Below are 19878 nucleotides of genomic sequence, written 5' to 3'. Positions count from 1 at the left end.
CACCAGCAGACCAGGGAGATGCGGAGCAGCTTTTCTCATCCCGGAGGATGCGGGCGGTGGGACCTCGGCACGTCTGGGCGGTCCCACCGCCCGCATCCTTCGGGACGAGAAAAGCCCCGTTCGTAAGTACGGATCCGACATAAGTCGGATCCGCGTAACTCGGGGACTGCCTGTATTAATACTCTGCAAGAAGAACAGGAGTGGGCAATAATTTTTGACCAGGGGGCCACTTCAGAAATTTTTGAAATGGCTCCGGGCTGCCCCAGAAGGGGCGGGGGCTCAGGAAGAAGGGGTGGGGCCAGGACACTTCCATGCTTCCCTGCCCATAGACCCTGATTGGTCTGGGAATGGGGGAGCATGTGATGTCTTTGCCTCCCTCTCCCCTCTCCCACCTCCGAAGAACTTCCAGCTGAGTTCCAGGTAGGTGCTGAGCCCCTTGCAGGGCGGGAGGAGACTTTGCGCACTTCCCCCCCATACCTAGATCCTGACTAGCCCGGGGCAGGGGATCAGCAGGTCCTCTACAGGGTGGATCAATCCACTTGGTGGGCGAGATGCACCTAGTGGAGTCCCTTTTGCCCATCCTGATCTAATATATATGGACTGCCAGTAAAGGGCTCTATAGAGCAGAACACACATTTTTGGGGAAAATCCAGGACTGGAAGTGTGGTGGGGGTCACCCAGCAAGTGGTAACCAAGGCTGGTGGAAGCCAGAGCGAGGGACGTGTGGCTGATAGGCTGCAGCTACATACAGATACTCTCAGGCTGTTGTAGGCAGCAAAGCTGTTAGTGAGCAGCCCAGGTAGGAGCTACAGCAGCAAAGCACTTGTGAGGTGCCTAAATTTGCAGGGTGGATGCGATAGCCCCTCACTGATCTGGACTGCATCCTGGAATGTCATACCACATTAAGATGCAATAGACATTTTTGGAGAGGGAGGAATGTTAAACTTCAGAAACATTTAACAACAACCTGTCTTTCCTCCCCTATCAAACACTAGAATAAATCCAAACATTAGTTTAGCTGTATAAATTGTTAACCAGTACATGTATAGAAAAATGGCAAGCTTGTATTTTTTTAGCTTACATGCCTGACTCCCATAAAGCTCTGCGAAGTTATACTAAGGGATGGTTCTCATATAGGCCCAGGATTCCCAGCATCCTTATCAGTTCTGTTAAGGGAACTAAAGGGTAAACCTAACTTTGAGTATATTCAACTTATATAAGCAATGGAATTGTATCTCAGCACGATCTATCTTCATAAACTATTTTTACAGTTGCAGAGAGCAGTTTAATGAGCTAGTAAATGAAGCAAATGCTTGGTTCCAGTGCTTGAATAATAGGTTATGAATTTGTAATCAAGATGACAAAACCATAAATGAGTCCAGCAGTTCCCAACCTTTTCCAGATGAGGACCCATTCTGACAATTCAGGAAGACTTGGTCATTCAAGGCAATTCAAAAATGGGGGGAGAAGGAAGGGCAGAGCCACCTGGGGAGACACTTGGTGACCCTTTTAAAATGTAATAGCAACCCATATTTGGGTCCCGACCCATAGGTTGGGAAACCCTGGAGTCGACAAACATGACTGAAGGAAATGAATTTAGTACTAAGCATGAAGTTTTGCATATGTTATAGTGAAAAAAATGGAAAAATTACCCATAAGTTATATCTGTATTGAGTATAGAACAGAACACATAGGGGACATGAATCATCTTGCTTGTGTACAAGAAAGTTGTCAAATGTATGATTATAACTGGATAACATGTATGTAACCAACTGCCAAGGACAAAGTTGACATAAGTGTTACATGGGAAACAAGCAGTATAAATGCACAAACAGAGAGGGTATAAAAACCCCACAGAATTGCAACATATTGGGACCGAACCAAGCTGCAGAATCATCCCCAGGAAGCTTCAAGTACACATCTTTGCTTGTTTTCTGTATTGCCCTGATTAATCTTAAATGCATAGTCTTTGATTAATAAATTGGATTAATCTTCATTTAATGTCTTGTTGATCAATAAGGCAAAATTTAAGAGGAATTCAATTTGTCCTACTTAAGAAGAGGTGTAGGAACTTTGCATCTTACTTCTGCAAGAAGAGCAAGAGCTTGAACACTGTATATGGAGGGAGCAGAGGCAGGCACCATTGAAGATGGCATTAGTGAAGCATCTGAAAAAAAAAAGCAAAAAAAAAAAAGCAAAATGTTTAATTTGCATTGTGAATCAGAATTCATTGTGGCAAACCTAAACAGTTCAGGATTTGTTTGAACCCTATCTGAATTATACTTTGCGTACTTGAGTTGCAGTGAAGTACTGCTTGCAACCCTGCCAGCTCCCGATATACATGATTTTACAGGGATTATTCATTGTATCATTTTAAACTTCCTTAAAGCCATAAACATATGCCAGCGTCTAGTAAATAGGTGTTAAAAAAGTTAGTATGTCCGAGGATAAAAACATCCAGCCTCAAATCTCGAAGTTACAGGTTTTGAAAAAAGTGTGAAGGCATATTTCAAATAATTAAGCATCTATGAAACTAATGCACTGTCAATCACATTTACTGTGATTACATATGCATACTTTAAAGCATTTGACTGTGAAGACCTGAGGAAAAATGAAAAATTTACTAGAAAACACTCATTCAAAATTCCTTACTCAAAGGGATGTACTTTTCACAGTTGATTTAGATGGAAAATGAGGTGTTATTGTTTGGGTGACTAACTGAGCAGCCAAAAAGAACCCAAAGCAAACCAACCACCTTTTGGTGTTTTTGGTTTGTTTAAACAGCGAAGGTCACTTAAAGAATTCCAGCTACTGTAAGGTTAAGAGGTGTGGTCATTATGTGGCTACACATTAGCTCCATGCCCCGGAGACTTCCATAGTAGTGTTTGCTGGAACAAGCCAGTGCCCCACCCCTTCTCATGTTTTGAGGGGTGGCTTTAAGAGGCAACATGAACGGACCCCCTTGTCATTTCCTGCTCTACAGCAAATTAGTTGAAGGTGACAGCAGAAAGGAAGGAGGGCAGATCACAGACTATCTACAGGGACTACATATCTCAAAGAACTCCAGTGGCTACAAGGCAAGTAAAACTGCTTCTCCCTTCATTCTCTTGGTAATGGAGGCAAATAATCTGAGTTCAGATTTGCTCTGATAAATTATGTAGCATGTGTGGGGGTGAAAGTGGACTTTTCTTGATTTTACTTCAAGTCCCAAGGTCTTAAAGCGTTGACTGCAGCCTGCACTTCCTGACACAACCATCCTGTGAGCTGCCAACGCTTTTAGACAGGGATCTACTGGAGTATCATCTTGGTGCAAGTACGCTGCCATCATGACAAGACCTTTGTAAAATACTCTGAGTTGAATAGTCCTTGGGACTTGAAGTAAAATCAAGAAAAGTCCTCCACACATGCTACATCCCTTCTTTAGACTGTCTGGGCTCACTCACGTCCTTGGTCATAACAGGACTGAGCAGAAGGAGAAAGGTTTAGTATCCTTCTCTCCACCCTGGAAGAGTACACTCTGTCGTAGCAGGACTGGGATTAAAGGAGGAGATTTAGTGATCTCCAAATCCACTAGGTGAGGTTCTTTCTGATAAATAGAGGACAATAATAACTTGTGACCAGTCCCAAACAAAAACATACTGGGATAAGTAGACTGGGTACATTGGTGTAAGAGTTCAGAAGCAATCAATATATAACATACTGAAAGTAGTAGAAGAGTATTCAGGAACATGGAAGTAAAAATCTAAGAAAGAGATCCCTCATGAAGAGGAAGAGAAGAAGAGTTCACCTTTGGAACAAATATTGCAAAGGTTTGGGTACAGCCCATAGTCTGACAATGCCTGATGTTTACACCATTGCAGACCTTGGGAACATAGCTGATGTTTATACCATTGCAGACCTCGAGGACAAATTGGTTAAATATTTGCTGGTTTACAGACCCTTAACCTCAATACAAAGAGATACTGATATAGTCACATTTAAAAGACTAGCTGACTGCAGGAATTAAAAAAAAAATTCAGATTTACCCAAGAAAAGGGAGGGAGAAAACTTCTGATGGTAGGACAAGAAGCAATGGTCTTAAATTGCAGCAACGAAGGTTTAGGTTGGACATTAGGAAAAACTTCCTGTCAGGGTGGGTAAGCACTGGAATAAATTGTCTAGGGGGGTTGTGGAATCTCCATCACTGGAGATATCTAACCTGCAGTTAAATAAGCATCTATCAGGGATAGTGCTTGGTTCTACAGGGGACTGGAATTGATGGCCTCTCAAGGTCCCTTCTAGTTCTATGATACTACAAAAAGGGACCAGGAAGTGAGAGAGGGCAATTGAGGAGTTCATCCTCCTTGCTAAATCGATAGTGAAACAAGCCAGTTTAAATGGAAAAGGATGGTTCAGCTAGGAAAGCAGCATAGGGCCCAGACAAGTAGGCAGGTAACAGTTGCTGGAAGCCCTGGAGAGGGTCATAGTGACAGGAATAAGAGAAGCAGTAAGTACAAGCTTGGGAAACTCCAATTCCTGGAATAATACTTGGAATGGTAATTTCTAAACTAATGAAGTTGCCATTTTGGGGAATGAGCTAGTGATTTAAGGAAAAAAAGAGTAAAATTAATTTTGCAGAATTTGATGGGAATTAAAAGCAGTTAACGGTTGTATAAATAGAGGCAAAGTGTTATAGGAAATTTTTTTTTTGGTCTTTTTGCAGCCATTCTAAAGGAAAAAGGGCTGTTTCCTAAATAAATGGTCTATAAAGTTTCAAATAAAGACACAGCCTGATTTAAATACTTTGACTACAGATAATTTAGTCAAAGTCACTAAAATAATCACCTCCGAATGTATAAAAGGGAATGTACTACTGTGTAAAAATAATTAAAGCAGTGCAAGAAATATTAAGGAAAGAAAAATGCATATCAGTACATAGGTTTCCATTTGTGTGTGAAAATACATATGTATACAAGTGTAAAATTTTGAAGGCCATCATCTACTACTGGTTTGTGAAATCCTATTTATACCTTTGAGATGCATTTGTTTTTTTTTTTAAATTAATGCCACTAAAAATCCATTTGAGTTTTTCATTCAAAGTTGCAAAATTGACAAACACTTTTTGCCAGACACAGATAATTAGCATTGTTTGATTTTGGTATTTAGCATTTAACTCATAAGATACTTTATAAAGTGTAACATTTTGAAACAGAGACCAAAGGCATGAATGTAATAAAGGTCAGCCAGAGCTGCAGTGATAAATACATAAATAAAAATAGAGAAAGTGCTCTCTGAAGCAACAACAGGAGTAAGGTGTACAAAGAATCAATATTAAAAAAAAACACTAAACCTTAAGGAGGTTCTAGTCCAAGTAATCTGACTGTTACTCTAATGAAAGTACATGAAACCTCTAAGCAAACAAGCACGCACACACACACACGCACACAGAAAAAAGCATTAAAGCTATAATGTTTCTTAGCAATTGCTTGTAAATAAGTTTAAAGCTGAGCACAGCAGAAAAAAAAATCTATGGCAAGCCTAATCTGTTGTATAAGAAGGGAAACTGAATTACAATACCTCATGAGTTTAGCAACTGAACACTTGGGATTATTTTTAAGATTTAGAATAAATTAAGCCATTGAAGGATGACCTACCTATGAAATAAAAACCACAACAAATTATGGGGCAATTCCTTTATGTTTGCCTGTAATCAGCAAGAAAATTTGCCAAAGAAAAGTAGTATTTTAAACCATAATCTGTCACTCCCCTCACCCAAACAGGGTTGACAAATGTTTTTCTGGTCTTTCAGAACTTTAGAGGAAAACAAACAAACAAACAAACAACAAAAAAAAACGGTACCAGATGAGGAGCAACTCAGAATACCATGAATCTATTGTCAACAAAAATTCTGTTTTGTATCTGTGTTTGTTTTGCTGCTAACATTATTATATATTGTGTTACCCCCCCCTCGCACACACACAGATTTTAAGCACTAAAATTACCAAGAAAATAAGGGTATGTAGGGTACGTCTAGACTGTCGCCAGAGGCATGTAGATTAGGCTACCAGACATAGGAAAATGATGCGGCGATTTAAATAATCGCCGCTTCATTTAAATTTGCATGGCTGCCGCGCTGAGCCGACAAACAGCTGATCAGCTGTTTGTCGGCTCAGCGCGATAGTCTGGACGCGCGGGTGGCGACATCAAAGGTATCTGTTGACCACCCAGGTAAACCTCCACCCAGGTATGCCTCCTGGGATGTCGACAAATACCTTTGATGTCGCCACCCACGCGTCCAGACTATCGCACTGAGCCGACAAACAGCTGATCAGCTGTTTGTCGGCTCAGCACGGCAGCCATGTAAATTTAAATGAAGCGGCGATTATTTAAATCGTTGCTTCATTTTCCTATGTCTGGTAGCCTAATCTACATGCCTCTGGGAACAGAGGCATGTAGTCTAGACGTACCCTAAGTCAACTACACCTGGATATAGAATTTGGAAAGAGAAGGCAGGCAAGTAGACCAAGGAAAAGGAAAAGCACTTCTTAAACAGAATTCCACCCTAAACACTTTAAAGCCATGGCTCCAGTTTTATGCTTCCTGACCAGTCAAGGACATGTGTTATCTGGCTGGCTGCTAATGATGTAGCATTATCAGCTACTCAGCTGGAAAACTGGAGCCTATAGCCTACAAATCAAAAGACTGCAGGGCACAGAATTAAATGTTAATTACTGTGAGTATGAATGCCTAGCAGCTGTCTGGACAGTACAGTTCTTTGAGCCACTAATAGGTCTGAGTCTCATTACTATCCAGAGTTCTTACACTTTGTCAGGCAAATTAATGGAAAATAAAGTTTCCAATACCAATAAGGCTCAGTGTGTCCTCATTCCAGTCAACAAACTAAAACTGTGTTTAAACTAGGTGTCCTGATCCAGGTTTCAGTTGAAAACAAACAAACGTGCGCTAAAAGATCACTTTGGATCAATGGATTGCCTTAGTGCAGACATAGTGGGCCAGGAAGAACACATCTGGTAAACTGAGGGAAGCTCAATGATAATGAAAGGAAAGCGATGGATTAAATATGCAGTCATTAACCTAAAGGAAAAGGTTACTTAGGGGACCGGAACTGTGGTTCAACACTGAATGCTGAACACACTATATTATTATACCAAGTTTTAAAGCAAAATGAAGGCTCCCCCATAGCTATATCTATGCTGATAGTAATTTTTTGTGAAAGGGAATAAAGTATTGAAATAGTGGCAAAAATAGGTATATGCAGCTGATGAAAAGAATACTGCATATTTGGAGAAGAAGTGAAAATAAATCTGGAAGTTATAAATAATTGTAATCATGTGAAAGCACATTTAAAAATGCAATACTGATATGGGACCTTCAAACTGCAAATAGGTGACAATTTGCTTAAATTGTAGTTCTTTTTCTACCTGTAAACCCCTTTTTTGTGTTTTTAAAATGATATCCCAAAGCGGACAGCACCAGGTGAAGAGACTGAAATATTCTTTTTTTATATCCTTTTACCCCAAACATCGGGCAGAAAAGCTTAGGGTAAGCAAGATTGCAGGTAAGGCACCAGAAGGGGCATGGAAGGCTCTTTTGTCTTGCACTTGGGAGGCCTCACTAAATTGTAACAGAAATAAAGAGTGTTTTAAGAATAGGAGGGCTACATGGTGTTTTGGTAAAATGGTCAAGAGATATAAAAGTAAGGATTTTGGAACCCACTATAATTGATTTGATTGTTTCAAACACATATAAATCAGCTTGTAGATGAACGTAAAGAATAAGTTGAATTATGCTCAGTATGTTGATATACTGTAAAGTCCCAGTAAAAGTATAGCTGCCCTAACACTATTTCAATATGAATTTCAACTAATTATTGGATTTGATTGGTAGCAGAGTGAGCAGCCTAAAGAAAAGGCCTCCAAAAGCGAATTGAATTACTCTGAGAAAAATTAAATAATGAGTTATGAATAGTAAATGCTACTGATACAAAGGTAATGGCAAATAAATATATAATTTTAAAGGCTGCTCTCACTCACGGATGTTACTCCTAAATATGATTCAACACAGTATTTCTTTGTTTTGGTATGAACTGAAATATCGTGTGTTACAATGTGTGGTATATGTTGTTAAATGAAAAGAATATATTTTAAATTGAAACTATGAGCTTGAATAGTAATAAAATATATATTGCTTTGAACTAGTTACATAAAATATAAGATATGATGTGACCCACACAAGAATTGCTCAAGGGTAAAAAGGGGGATAATGTAGCCATATAGCTAAATTGTAGTCTTATGCAATGTAGTCTCTCTCAGTGCATCTTGCCAGCAGAAAGGAATGATCTAATGCTGTTGGTAAAGAATCATTAAGCAGGCTGCTTGTGTTTGTTATTAACGTTAAGGCAGGGAGAGATCAGAAGGACTCTTGACTCCCTGTGATCCTTTTACACCTTTAGGATTCTTTTTTACTGTAATTTAAAGAATGTTTAATTTGTAAGAATGTTTTTGTATTATGGAAGAATGTGTAATAGTAAGAGTTAATTTAATCTTATAATATTTTGTACCAGACCAGTTTTTACAAAAGCAACTATGTGATCATTACTTGTAAGAAACAACCATGTAATTTTATTAGTGTGACTGAAGAATGCAAGTGCTTGTTTCAAAAGAGATTAATTTGAAGGCCATGCAGATAGTCAGAGGAGGGGCTGGAGAGCTGGAAGCACAAAGGAAGAAAAGGTTACCGTATATACTCGAGTATAAGCCGAGTTTTTCAGCACATTTTTTGTGCTGAATAATGCCCCCCTCGGCTTATACTCGAGTCAGCGTCTCGAGAACAGCGTCTCGGGCGGGCTCAGCGCGTCTCTGCCGCTGGCCGGGTCTAGCCGGGTCTAGCCCCGGAAGTCGGGGCGAGAAAGCACCGTTCGTAAGCTGCTCCGGTGCCCCTGGTCTGCTGGAGACCGTCTCCAGCAGACCAGGGGCACCGGGCGGGTTCCCGCGCTTCTGAGGCTTTGCCAGAGCAAAGCCTCAGAGGCGCGGGACCCCCCGCGGCTGCGGCTTCAGTCCGGGAGCCTGTGGTCTGCTGGGGACGGTCCCCAGCAGACCACAGGCACCCAGATTGAAGCGGCAGCAGCGGCGGTTCCCCGCGCCTCTGAGGCTTTGCTCTAGCAAAGCCTCAGAGGCGAGGGACCCCCCCGCGGCTGCGGCTTCAGTCCGGGAGCCTGTGGTCTGCTGGGGACCGTCCCCAGCAGACCACAGGCTCCCGGACTGAAGCCGCAGCCGCGGCGGGGTCCCTCCCTCTGAGGCTTTGCCAGAGCAAAGCCTCAGAGGCTCTGCTCCCCGTGTCCCTGGTCTGCTGGAGGGGGGGGGGGGGGGGCGCAGCTAGTGTGCTCCCCACCCCCCAGCAGACCAGGCTTTTGTTTTGGACTCTGGGGCAGAGCAGCTGGGGCGCTGCCGATTGGTCCTGCAGCGCCCGCTCTGGGCACTACTGGACCAACCCGGCAGCACCCCAGCTGCTCTGCCCCAGGTCCTGATTCAGCCGCTGCTGGTCAGTTTCAGCAGCGGCTGAATCAGGACGCCTGGGGCAGAGCAGATGGGGTGCTGCTAGGTTGGTCCAGTAGCACCCAGGAGCTGCGCTACTGGAGCAACCCAGCAGCACCCCAGCTGCTCTGCCCCAGGCGTCCCCAAGTCAGCTTCTGCTGAAACTGACCAGCGCTGACTACAGGAAGCCCCAGGCAGAGTTGCTCTGCCCCGGGCTTCCTGGAATCAGCTGCTGATCAGTTTCAGCAGCAGCTGACTTGGGGACGCCTGGGGTTCTTAAGTTGATTCTGTATGTAAGTCAGAACTGGCGGTCAGTTTCAGCAGCGGCTGAATCTGGACGCCAGTTCCGACTTACATACAGATTCAACTTAAGAACAAACCTACAGTCCCTATCTTGTACGTAACCCGGGGACTGCCTGTACTGTTTTATTAAAAATATTTAATCTGTCAAACTGCTGAATAGTTTCATATTAGTAGTAACTTACGCCAGATTGTTAGTGCACTAAACACAAGAAAGACTGAATACTAGCACAATTGTCTGAAGAAATGTATTTAATACAACTGAATATTGGAAGGTACGTAGGAACAATTAAAGGGTTCTACTTTAAAAGAAATTACTGCCCTTCCCTGGTGGATTTGACTAAATGTTGTAGATAGAAATTCATTATACTCTTGGGTCTCATTTATATACCAGTTGAATGACAATTGGTTTTGCCAGTATTTCACAATAAACTTTTAAAGAGAATTTATAATCCAGAGCATATTAAAAGTGCTCAGTTCAGTTCCTAAAACTTGTGAAAAGAAATGAAATGCCACATGTAGCTTTATAGGAACTTTTTAAAAAATGATATATTAAAAGGGTATAAAACATTTCTAAGATTAAGTTGGAAGTATTTTACTTAAACTTTCATGTACTTGAATAGCTGCTGTAGATTGGCAATGATGCTACATTAGGTGCTATTTTTACTTGTTGTGGAAGAGGGCAGATTTACTATATTTTTCTTTCAACTTTTTCTACATACTGCATTTTGATGTTCGTAGAGCTGGGACTGCTTCTAAGTGAGTTGAATACATTCCAATATGCTTTCTTAAAAAACTACTCCATAATAGTTTGTCAGTGATGATGACAATGTCTATGCTGATAACCTCACACCAGCTGAAGCTCTGTTTGGACATACAGATGATGAGGAGGAGAACTCCAGTTTTGAAGGATTTTAGCTCTTGTGTGTTAGCTTGGTTGCTGATTGAGCTAAGGTTGTTGTACTTTTAAAGTTATGGTATTTTTGATACCATATTGTTTTTGTTGACCCCCTTTTCCACTTACAGAGCTAGGTTATTGTTTTTCTTTGAAATAAATATTCATGTAATTTTATTGGTATCTATCTTCATTTTTTACATTTACCAGTAGCTGCCTCATTTCCTACCCTAGGCTTATACTCGAGTCAATACTTTTTCCCAGTTCTTTGTGGTAAAATTAGGTGCCTCGGCTTATATTCGAGTCGGCTTATACTCGAGTATATACGGTACTTTGTAACTATTGTTCTTCCAGATGCATTGCTCATGTTCACTCCAGTTAGGTGTGTGCGTGCGCCGTGTGCATGGCGTTCTGGAGCTTTTCCCCCTAACAGTATCTGTAGGGCCAGCATGGGGAGCCCCCTGGAGTGGCGCCGGCATATCGGTGCATATATACCCCTGCTGGCTCCTCACCCCCTTTTTGCCTACTGTCTGACGGACAAAAGGGAGGTGGGTGGGAATGGAATGGACATGAGCAACACATCTCGAAGAACAATAGTTACAAGGTAAGTAACCTTTTCTTCTTCGAGTGCTTGCTCATGTCCATTCCAGGTAGGCGATTCCCAAGCCACATCTCTGGCGGTGGGGTCGGAAAGTAACTATTTGTCCACAGATTGCAGCACCGCTCTGCCCACTGATGCATCTTCCTCGGCGTGCTGCGTGATCACATAATGGCCCTTGTGGAGTGTGCTGTAATTGGGGGAGGGTCCTTGCCCATCCCTTGGTAACATTCCCTAATACAGGAGGTGATCCAAGACGACAAGCACTGTGCTGAAACAGGGGAGCCCTTCATGCTCTATGCGAAAGAAATAAAAAGCTGTACCGATTTATGAAAGTTCTTTGTCCTTTCAATGTAAAAGGCTATGCTCTTCTCACATCAAGGCATTGCAAGCTCTGCTCTGGCCAACGTATGAGTCTCAGGAAAAAACACAGGTAGGAAAATGTCCTGGGATGTATGAAAATGGGAAACTATTTTGGGAAGGAAAGCCGAATGCGGTCATAGCCGGAAGTAGTAGTCTTATCTTTGAAGAAGACTGTGCAAGGTGGCTCTGAGGTCAGTGCCCTGAGCTCTGATACCCTCCTAGCCGAGGTTACTGCCACCAAGAACGCTCCCTTCCATGACAGGTACTTTAATGAGCAAGTGGCCAGAGGTTCAAATGGGGGGGGGGGGCCGCATGAGCCCCCTAAGGACCACATTGAGGTCCCATGGTGGAACCAGGGGCGGGGAGGGGGGGTATGCATGGCAATAGTCTGTCGATCCCTTTTAGAAATCTCTTTACCATGTGGTTGGTAAAAACTGACCTCCCGCCCTCACCATGGTGGAAGGCCGTGATTGCTGTGAGGTACACCCTCAGGGAGGAAGTAGCCAGTCCCTGGTTTCTGAGATACAAAAGATAGTCCAGAATCAGTGGGATACCAGCCATGGTCGGCTCAATTCCCCTTCTCCGAGACCACGCCGAAAATTTCCTCCATTTGGCTTCATACAGGGCTCGTGTGGAAGGTTTCCTACTTTCCAGTAGCACTTTTTAGACCTCTGTAGAACAGCCCCGTTCTAAATGTGGATAGCCACTCAGGAACCAGGCTGTGAGGTGGGGGGCTTCTAGATTGGGATGGCACAAGGTTCCTTACCCCAGGTCCTGTGTGATCAGGTTGGGTACTAGAGGCAGGTGTACTGGTTCCCAAATTGACAGCTGCCAAAGGGTGGAGTACCAGTGTTGCCTCGGCCACATTGGCGCTATCATGATCATGCTTGCCCTAAAGCGCCTGATCCTGAGGAGGGTATCCTGTATCAGTGGGAAGTGAGGGGGGGGGGGGGGAGGGAAGGGGAATGCATACAGGAGCTGGGATGGCTAGTACATGTGGAGCACATCGCCCCTGGACCCCGCACCCTGACCCAACTGGGAGCAGAAGCTCTGGCACTGGGCATTGCCCTCAGATGCGAACAGATTCAGAAGGGGTTAGCCCCATTTTTGGAAGACTTCTTCTAGAACATCCCATCTGATTGTCCACTCGTAGACTTGAAAGGAAAGGACCAACTGAGTTTGTCCGCTAGAGTGTTGCTGTAACCAGGAAGGTAGATGGCCTGCAGATGGACACTCCTGGGAATGCAGGTTTCCCACAGTTGTAGGGCCTCCCTGCACAGGAGAGAGGACCAGGCTCCCCCCGCCTGTTGATATAGAACATGGCCATGGTGTTGTCAGTCAGAATCTCCACTACCCTGTTCTTCAGGTAGGGCAGGAAGTCCTGGCATGCCAGTCTGACCACCCTGAGCTCTTTCACATTTATTGCAGCTTCAGCTCTTCCGGTGACCTCAACCCCTGAGTCCGGAGAGTCCATAGATGGACTCTCCACCTGGCGTCTGATGTGTCTGTCACTAGTTGTATTGACGGGGCTTGTGTGGTGAAAGGCACCCCTGCACATACTACGTCCTCCTGCATCCACCAGTTCAAGGATTGCAGGATCCTTTCCGGGATCATGACTATCGTGTCCAAAGGATGTCGTAGCGGGTTGTGTACTGAGCGGAGCCAGCCCTGCCTCGGCCAAAGCCTGAGCCTGGCATGGGTGACTACGTATGTACAGGCCGCCATATGCCCAGAAGTCACATGCAGTTGTGGGCCGTGGTCAAGGGCAATTTGTGGAGGTCCATGATCATTGCTTGCATGATCTGAAATCTGTGCTTGGGAAGGGAAGCCTTCTTTGATATAGAGTCTATATATAAGCTCCCACAAACTCTTATCACCTGCATAGGTAAAGCGGTGGATTTTTCCTCATTTACTATGAGGCCCAACTCGAGGAACAATCATCTGGCGTCCGTGATGTGGCTCAGCACTTGCTCTCGTGATGGTCCCTGTATCAACCAGTCGTCCAGGTACAGGAAGATGTTTATTCCCTGGTGTCTCAAAGGCTGCAACAGGTGCTATGCTCTTTGTGAACACCATCGGCGCCGTGGATATGCCGAAGGGGAGCGCTGTGAACTGGAAGGGTTCCAAGCCCACCACAAATCTCAGGAACCTTCTGTACGCCAGTACGGAGACATGGAAACAGGCATCTTTCAAGTTGAGGGCAGCGTACCAATCCCCCTTTTGTAGGGAAGAGATAATGGAAAAAGGGGACGGGTTGGGAGATGGGGGTAGAGGTTGGAGTAGACATAAAGGGGCTAGAGTATCCCTTCGCTACCAGACTCAGGACTCACTGGTCCAAAGTTATATTGGACCATGCCTGGTAGAAACGGGAGAGCCGGAAAACAAAAAGGGGTTGGAGTGGTGCACTGTCCTCGACCATGACTTCAAAAGGGTGGCTTAGCCTGGTGACCCTGGGATGCGGTCGGCCTCTTGTCGTGCTCGGATCTAGCAGCTCGATGTCTACCTCGGGGTTGGTTATGGCGACCATTACCACGGCTCCCCCTCCTCTCCCTATCTGTACCAAAGCCTCGAAGGAAAGGCCTCGGAGCCAACCTAGGGTATAGGCTTCCTTAAAGGCCCTGGCGTACGAATCCCTAGGGACTTTAGGGTCACTCTTGAGTCCTTCAAGCTGTGCAACTTATCGTCCGTTTGCTCACAGAAAAGACACTCCCCCCTTCAAAGGGGAGATCTTGAAGGGTCATCTGCACCTCGGGAGGAATTCCGGACACTTGTAGCCATGTGTTTCTCCTCATTACAACAGCAGTAGCCATTGTTCAGACTGCTGAGTCTGGGGAGTCCAGGGTTGCCTGCAGGGTGGCACTGTCCACTATCTTACCCTCCTCGGTCAGGGCTGCAAACTTCTGACTGGAGACCTGAGGCAGGCGGTCCCTGAATTTGTCCATGGCCGACAATTTATTAAACGCATACAGCCCCAGCATGGCCTGCTGGTTAGCGATACATAGTTGCAACTCTCCCATGTTGTAAGTTTTCCTGCCCAACAAGTCTAGTCTTTTAGGCTCTTTTGCTTAGGAGTGGGCCCTGGCAGGCTCTGGCACTCCCTCTGTCCTGCTGCTTGGACCACCATAGAGCCTGGGGGAGGGTGTGAAAAGAGGTATTCATGCCCCATTTGGGGAACAAAATAACATGTCTCCACCCTTTTCTGTGTGGGAGGAATGGAGACCGGGGTTAGTCACACCGTCTTTGACGGTTTCACCACTGTCCTGTTGAGAGGTAATGCCACCCTCGCAGGGATGCTGACAGTGAGGATGTCCACCATCGGGTCAATGTTTTGTTGGAATTCCTCAACCTTTGCTGCCAGGTTTGTAGCCAGCCTCCTCAGTAGCTCCTGATGCGCTCTCACATCCATGGCTGGGAGCGAGGGGGCCGGGTCCCCCAAGGCCTCATCAGGGGACGATAACAACAAGTCCCTCAAGACCGGATCGGCTCCCAGTGACTCGTCATTCTGGTGGCTTGCCTGCACAGATACCGGCTGCTGTACGACGGATCGATGGCCTACCCCTAGGGTGCTCGTGTCGGTCACTTCTGTGAGCCTAGAAGTCGACGCCGATGATGACTTTTCAGCTTCCAAAGTTGGGGCACGATGAAGTGGTGTTGCTGACGGAGGGGACCACCGCTTTGAGGACCCTGACACCGGTGCCATAGGGGGTAGTCCCTGGGCCTGATGGTATGCCCAGGGTGTCCAGAAAGGCCATTGCTGCGGTGGCCAGGCATACATTTGGGGTCCCATACCCTGTGAGGTTTCATGTTGGGACCATGAGCGGTGTCTCCAGACACCTCGACCTGTAGGAAGTCGTGCCCAATCTCAGGGACTCTGCTTCCGACTCGATGTGTAATCTGAGGCTGACCACGGTGGCGCAGACCGTTGCTCCCTCTGGTGATGCGCCATTGCCCTCAGTTTTCCGCGAGATGCTACCAACAGTACCGGGGACAACAGGGTCTGGGCCGCTGCTGCAGACATAGGTACCAGGGCTGGCACCTCTGGGGCCAGCGGTGCCAGGTGGGGTGGGATGTTAGCAGCCCCCAATGCCGACCACATGGCGGATAATGGCACCACCAAGGGCTGCATTAGGAGGGAGGAAGACAGCACCGGTGGTTCTGGGGATGGTGCATGGCTCGGTGCTGAAACTGGCCAGAGCGTGGGGGGGTCAGAGCACCTAATGGCACCACTGTCTGAGCTCTCTGGTGCTGCTGACCAAATGGGTGGCGGTGTCACCATCATGCTCGGTGTCGGTGCTGGTGTCAGGGTCAGTACCGCCAGTATTATCAGTGCCAGCGTTGCCCCCGGCACCCCGTCAGCACTGGGAACAGTACCGAGTGCAGTAGAGTATGGCACCGCCGTTGGAGTGGTGGCCCGTGCTGAGGACTGTCCTGGGACTCAGGGGGTCGGAGTGCTAGTGCCCACAGGCGGTGGTGAGCACTGGGAACTGGTGAGGTGCCCCGGACGCTAGCAGCACCATTAAGCTAGGCCCCCAAGACCCTGTTGGGGCAGCGGAGTGTCACAGGTTCAGTACCAGGGGAGGCAGCGGTTCCTGCGTGGTCATTGCTATCAGGTCCCGAGCCACGTCAAAAGTCTCTGGGGTCGACGGTCTCAGTTCCTGCAGTGGTCCCTCAGCTTCTCCCTTCAAGAGAGAACAAGAGTGACCTGGCTCCTTGCACAGCTCCCTAGGAGTCCTTGCTGCTAAGTGCCCCTCCTTTGGGTGCTCTTTTTGATTCCTCCTTTTCAGGGACCTGCTTCTGGCCTCCTTGGCACCGGGGAGTGTGATCCGTGCCGAGAAGCCTTTGACTTGTGTCTGGCCGGAGCCGCAGCGCCCTCTGGTGCTGAGGAAGGGGTGCTCCACACCGACTGAGGCCCCTCCAGTGCCAGCAGCTGCAGAGTGGACTCCATGAGCAGCTTCTTCAGTCTGGCGTCTCTTTCTCTCCGGGTTCTGGGCTTGAATCCCCGACAGATTTTACACGTCTGAGTAGAGTGCGTTTCCCCCAGGCACCTTAAGCAGGAGTCATGGGGGTCACCAATGGGCATAGGCTTAAGGTAGGATGCACACTGCTTAAGGCCGTGGGACCCTGGCATCCCTTCCCCAGCCTGGGAGAGGCGTGGGGGATAATAGGCCCTCTTATCACTAACACTTAGTTTCTTTAGTTGTAGTGTAAATAGTTATCAGAACAATAACTAATTACAACAAGCTAGGGTAGACTAATTGTCTAGAGCGCTCCAGCTACTGTCACTGGCGGTAAGAGTCCAGCAGGGGTATATAGGCACCGATTTGCCGGTGCCACTCCAGGAGGCTCCCCATGCTGGCCCTACGGATACTGCTAGGGGAAAAAGCTCCGGAACGCCGTGCATGTGGCGCTCACACACCTAACTGGAATGAACATGAGCAAGCACTCGAAGAACTATCAAATGTGCTCACACAAATGTGTGACGTTAACAAATCCCATCAAAACTAGGGTGGGGCAACACTCAAAAGTCCTCAGCAGCCTGATATTAAACAATCTCCAGATAAACATATGTTGCAAAGTGACCTATTACAACATGATGCAGCAAAATCCACAGATTTGCAGGAGAAGGGACTCCTATAAAAAAGATGGGATGTCTTCCTAGATAATTTGGATCTTTGTCCTGCTAAGACCGGAGCATCAGTCTGGACCGACAGAAACTCAACTCCCTTCTCCCACTTAGCCTAACTGTCCACTAGGCTGATGCAATTAATAGAGTGGTAATTATAATATCAGCAAGATGGCGTGCATGCGCACGCGCACGCACACTTGGAGTATGTGGTTTGGGTTTACTTTGAATTCTTAATAAATACACAGTGTATTGCTTTTCCCTCCTAAAACAGTGCCTTTCAAACTTTTTGACCTGTGGCACACCCCTCCCCCCAACAGACCACCAGCCAACCACCCATGATGACAAAATGGGAGCAGAAGAAGGCTAGAGATGGAGGGATCTGGCCAGGAAGTTGGCTGCAGGAGCAGGCTGGGGGTGGGAAAAGTCTTGGGGGGAAGAAGGGAGGGAGGCAGTAGGGTGCAGGAGTGAGGGGAGGTCATGGAAAGAGGTAGGGTGTAGGAACGGGATGAAGTGTGGGGGGGGTCTTGGCAGGAGGGGAGCGTGTAAGGGGAGGAGGATGCCTGAGTGCTTACTTGGCCTCTGTGCCTCTCACTACCCCAGGCACCAACCCCCACTGCTCCAATTGGCCATGATTCCGGCCAATAGGATCAATGGGTAAAGCCTCCAGGTGAGCAGTTTCCTCTGTTGCTGTTCCCACAGCCAGAGGGAAGGGGAGCAGCAGTGTGTGGAGCTGCATCTAGCCCATGAGATTCACTCTCCTCCTCCCCCATGGTAGGAAGCTGGCTCTGGTGCTCCAAACTTATGGGGGGGGGGGGGGGAGAAGGGGAAAAGCAGTCATGGACCTGACTTTGAGAACCACTGTCCTAAAAAAAAAGTCCCATGTAATTCTTGGGGAAATACACTGGAATTGGGGCTTATGTTCCTTATTAGCAAACTCTGACAGTATATTCTTATTAATAAAGTCATATCTGGACACTGGCTGCTGGTAATTTGCTATGCAAATAATAGGCTAGCAGATGAAAAGTTCTTGCTCACAAAAGAGACCTAGGAACTTGGTGTCTTTGTCCAAAGAGTGGGACCTAGGCAGGTGTAATCTGTTTTGTTCTGTGACTGCCTGGACCACTACAGAATGGGAAAACAAATATTTGCCCCTTCGGAAGGAACAAAGTACTTCTTCTCAGCCCGCTTAGCCCTAGAAGGCTCTAGTACGGCTTCACTATTAGGGAGTGCAACCTTAGAAAGACCCAGTATAGAGAATATCAAGGAATTTATGGGCAGGATCCGGAACCTGTTGTAGTGCGAGCTGGGGAGTTTTTGCAATCCTTCTAAAGCAGTCCTTTTGCCTCTAATTGGCTGGTAGTGAGAGAGAGGAAGAAAAAAAAAAGTGCTGCCAGCAGAAGCAGCTATTCCTCTTCTACAAGGCATCCCTGGAAGGGGGCAAGGGCAGGGTCAGGGGAGGGACTGAGATTCCTCTCTAGGAAGTGAAGGGCATTGAATGCAATGCCCAGGATCCTTGTAGTCCAGGATCTGGAAGCATGGATCCCAGGAGTCCACAATGGCCAGTGGGTGGGATCATAAAGATATGGTGGTGGGCCTTATGGCAGATAGTACTGGCCCCTAACACACATTCCTGCAAAATGCATTATTGGAGCCATTCAGGAGGCTCTGGAAGCCCTGTCTGGGCTGTTGTCTCACTTCAGGATGGTCAGAGAACACTCAGTGCTGCTACTTGTTCATCCATGGAAGAGGAGTCATTTAACTCTTGGTGGAGCTGACTGCACTTTCCACCAGAGGCAAAACCTGGTGAGTAGCATACCAACGGTGTCAGAGCCTCCACGCTGCAGCTGGGACTTGGAACTGGCAAGTGATGCACTGACAGTGTAGGGATGTCCCTCGACAGTGCTGGGTCTGAGGCGACTTAGAATTTGGGATGGGTGTAAAATCCTCAAAAGGGGCAGATTGAGACCTAGTTGGAAGAGCATTGATGGGAGTCTGGGTCAAGACCAGAACTTCTCAGACTGGAGGGGTGGAGGCATGAATAGATTTAGGAAACAGATAATGCCCACATTTTACCACAGCAACTAATAACTAGCAATGCTGATTCCTCCAGAATATCAGGTCATGCCCTATGAACCTCTACCTCAAATAGTTATTTAAACACTGGTATTATAATAAAATCTCTCACTAAGCAGCAATTCAATATACACATCTGTAACAAAAAATACTGATGTTTAACTTCTCAAATCTGGATGCCTACTGTTTGGCTCCTACATCCACAATGAAATGTTTCAATTTTCAATGCTGCCAATCACCCTAAGCTTGTACTGACTAACTATCTAATCTGAAAATGCCGGCCTTACGATTTATATAACATTTTGCTTCTCTTTCACTCCTGCAGGTGGTGTATGAACAAATCACTTTGCATAGCCTTCACCCCAATGAAGACATTTTACCACCACAGAAGGAAGCAAAGTGATAAAATGATTTGACTCCTTTGAATGACTCAGAGCTACAATTAAAACTCATGAATATTTGGGTTTCAGACTTGTCCTTGCATCACATT

General features: G+C 46.3%; 1 protein-coding gene across 7 annotated transcripts in view; it reads right to left on the bottom strand.

Annotated features, from left to right (window-relative positions):
- Positions 1–19878, bottom strand: part of DOP1B (DOP1 leucine zipper like protein B) — a 96850-nt gene that overhangs the window by 17404 nt on the left and 59568 nt on the right. For all 7 annotated transcript variants that reach the window (XM_075911610.1, XM_075911619.1, XM_075911630.1 and 4 more), the window contains one exon: positions 2085–2167. In XM_075911610.1, coding sequence (XP_075767725.1) covers positions 2085–2167 — 83 coding nt within the window. The remainder of the gene's footprint in view (positions 1–2084; positions 2168–19878) is intronic.

This window comes from Pelodiscus sinensis, chromosome 1 (genome assembly GCF_049634645.1).
Source record: "Pelodiscus sinensis isolate JC-2024 chromosome 1, ASM4963464v1, whole genome shotgun sequence".
In the NCBI taxonomy this organism is placed as follows: Eukaryota; Metazoa; Chordata; order Testudines; family Trionychidae; genus Pelodiscus; species Pelodiscus sinensis.
Note: the sequence above shows the minus strand (reverse complement) of the source record. Positions and strands in the feature narration are given on the sequence as shown.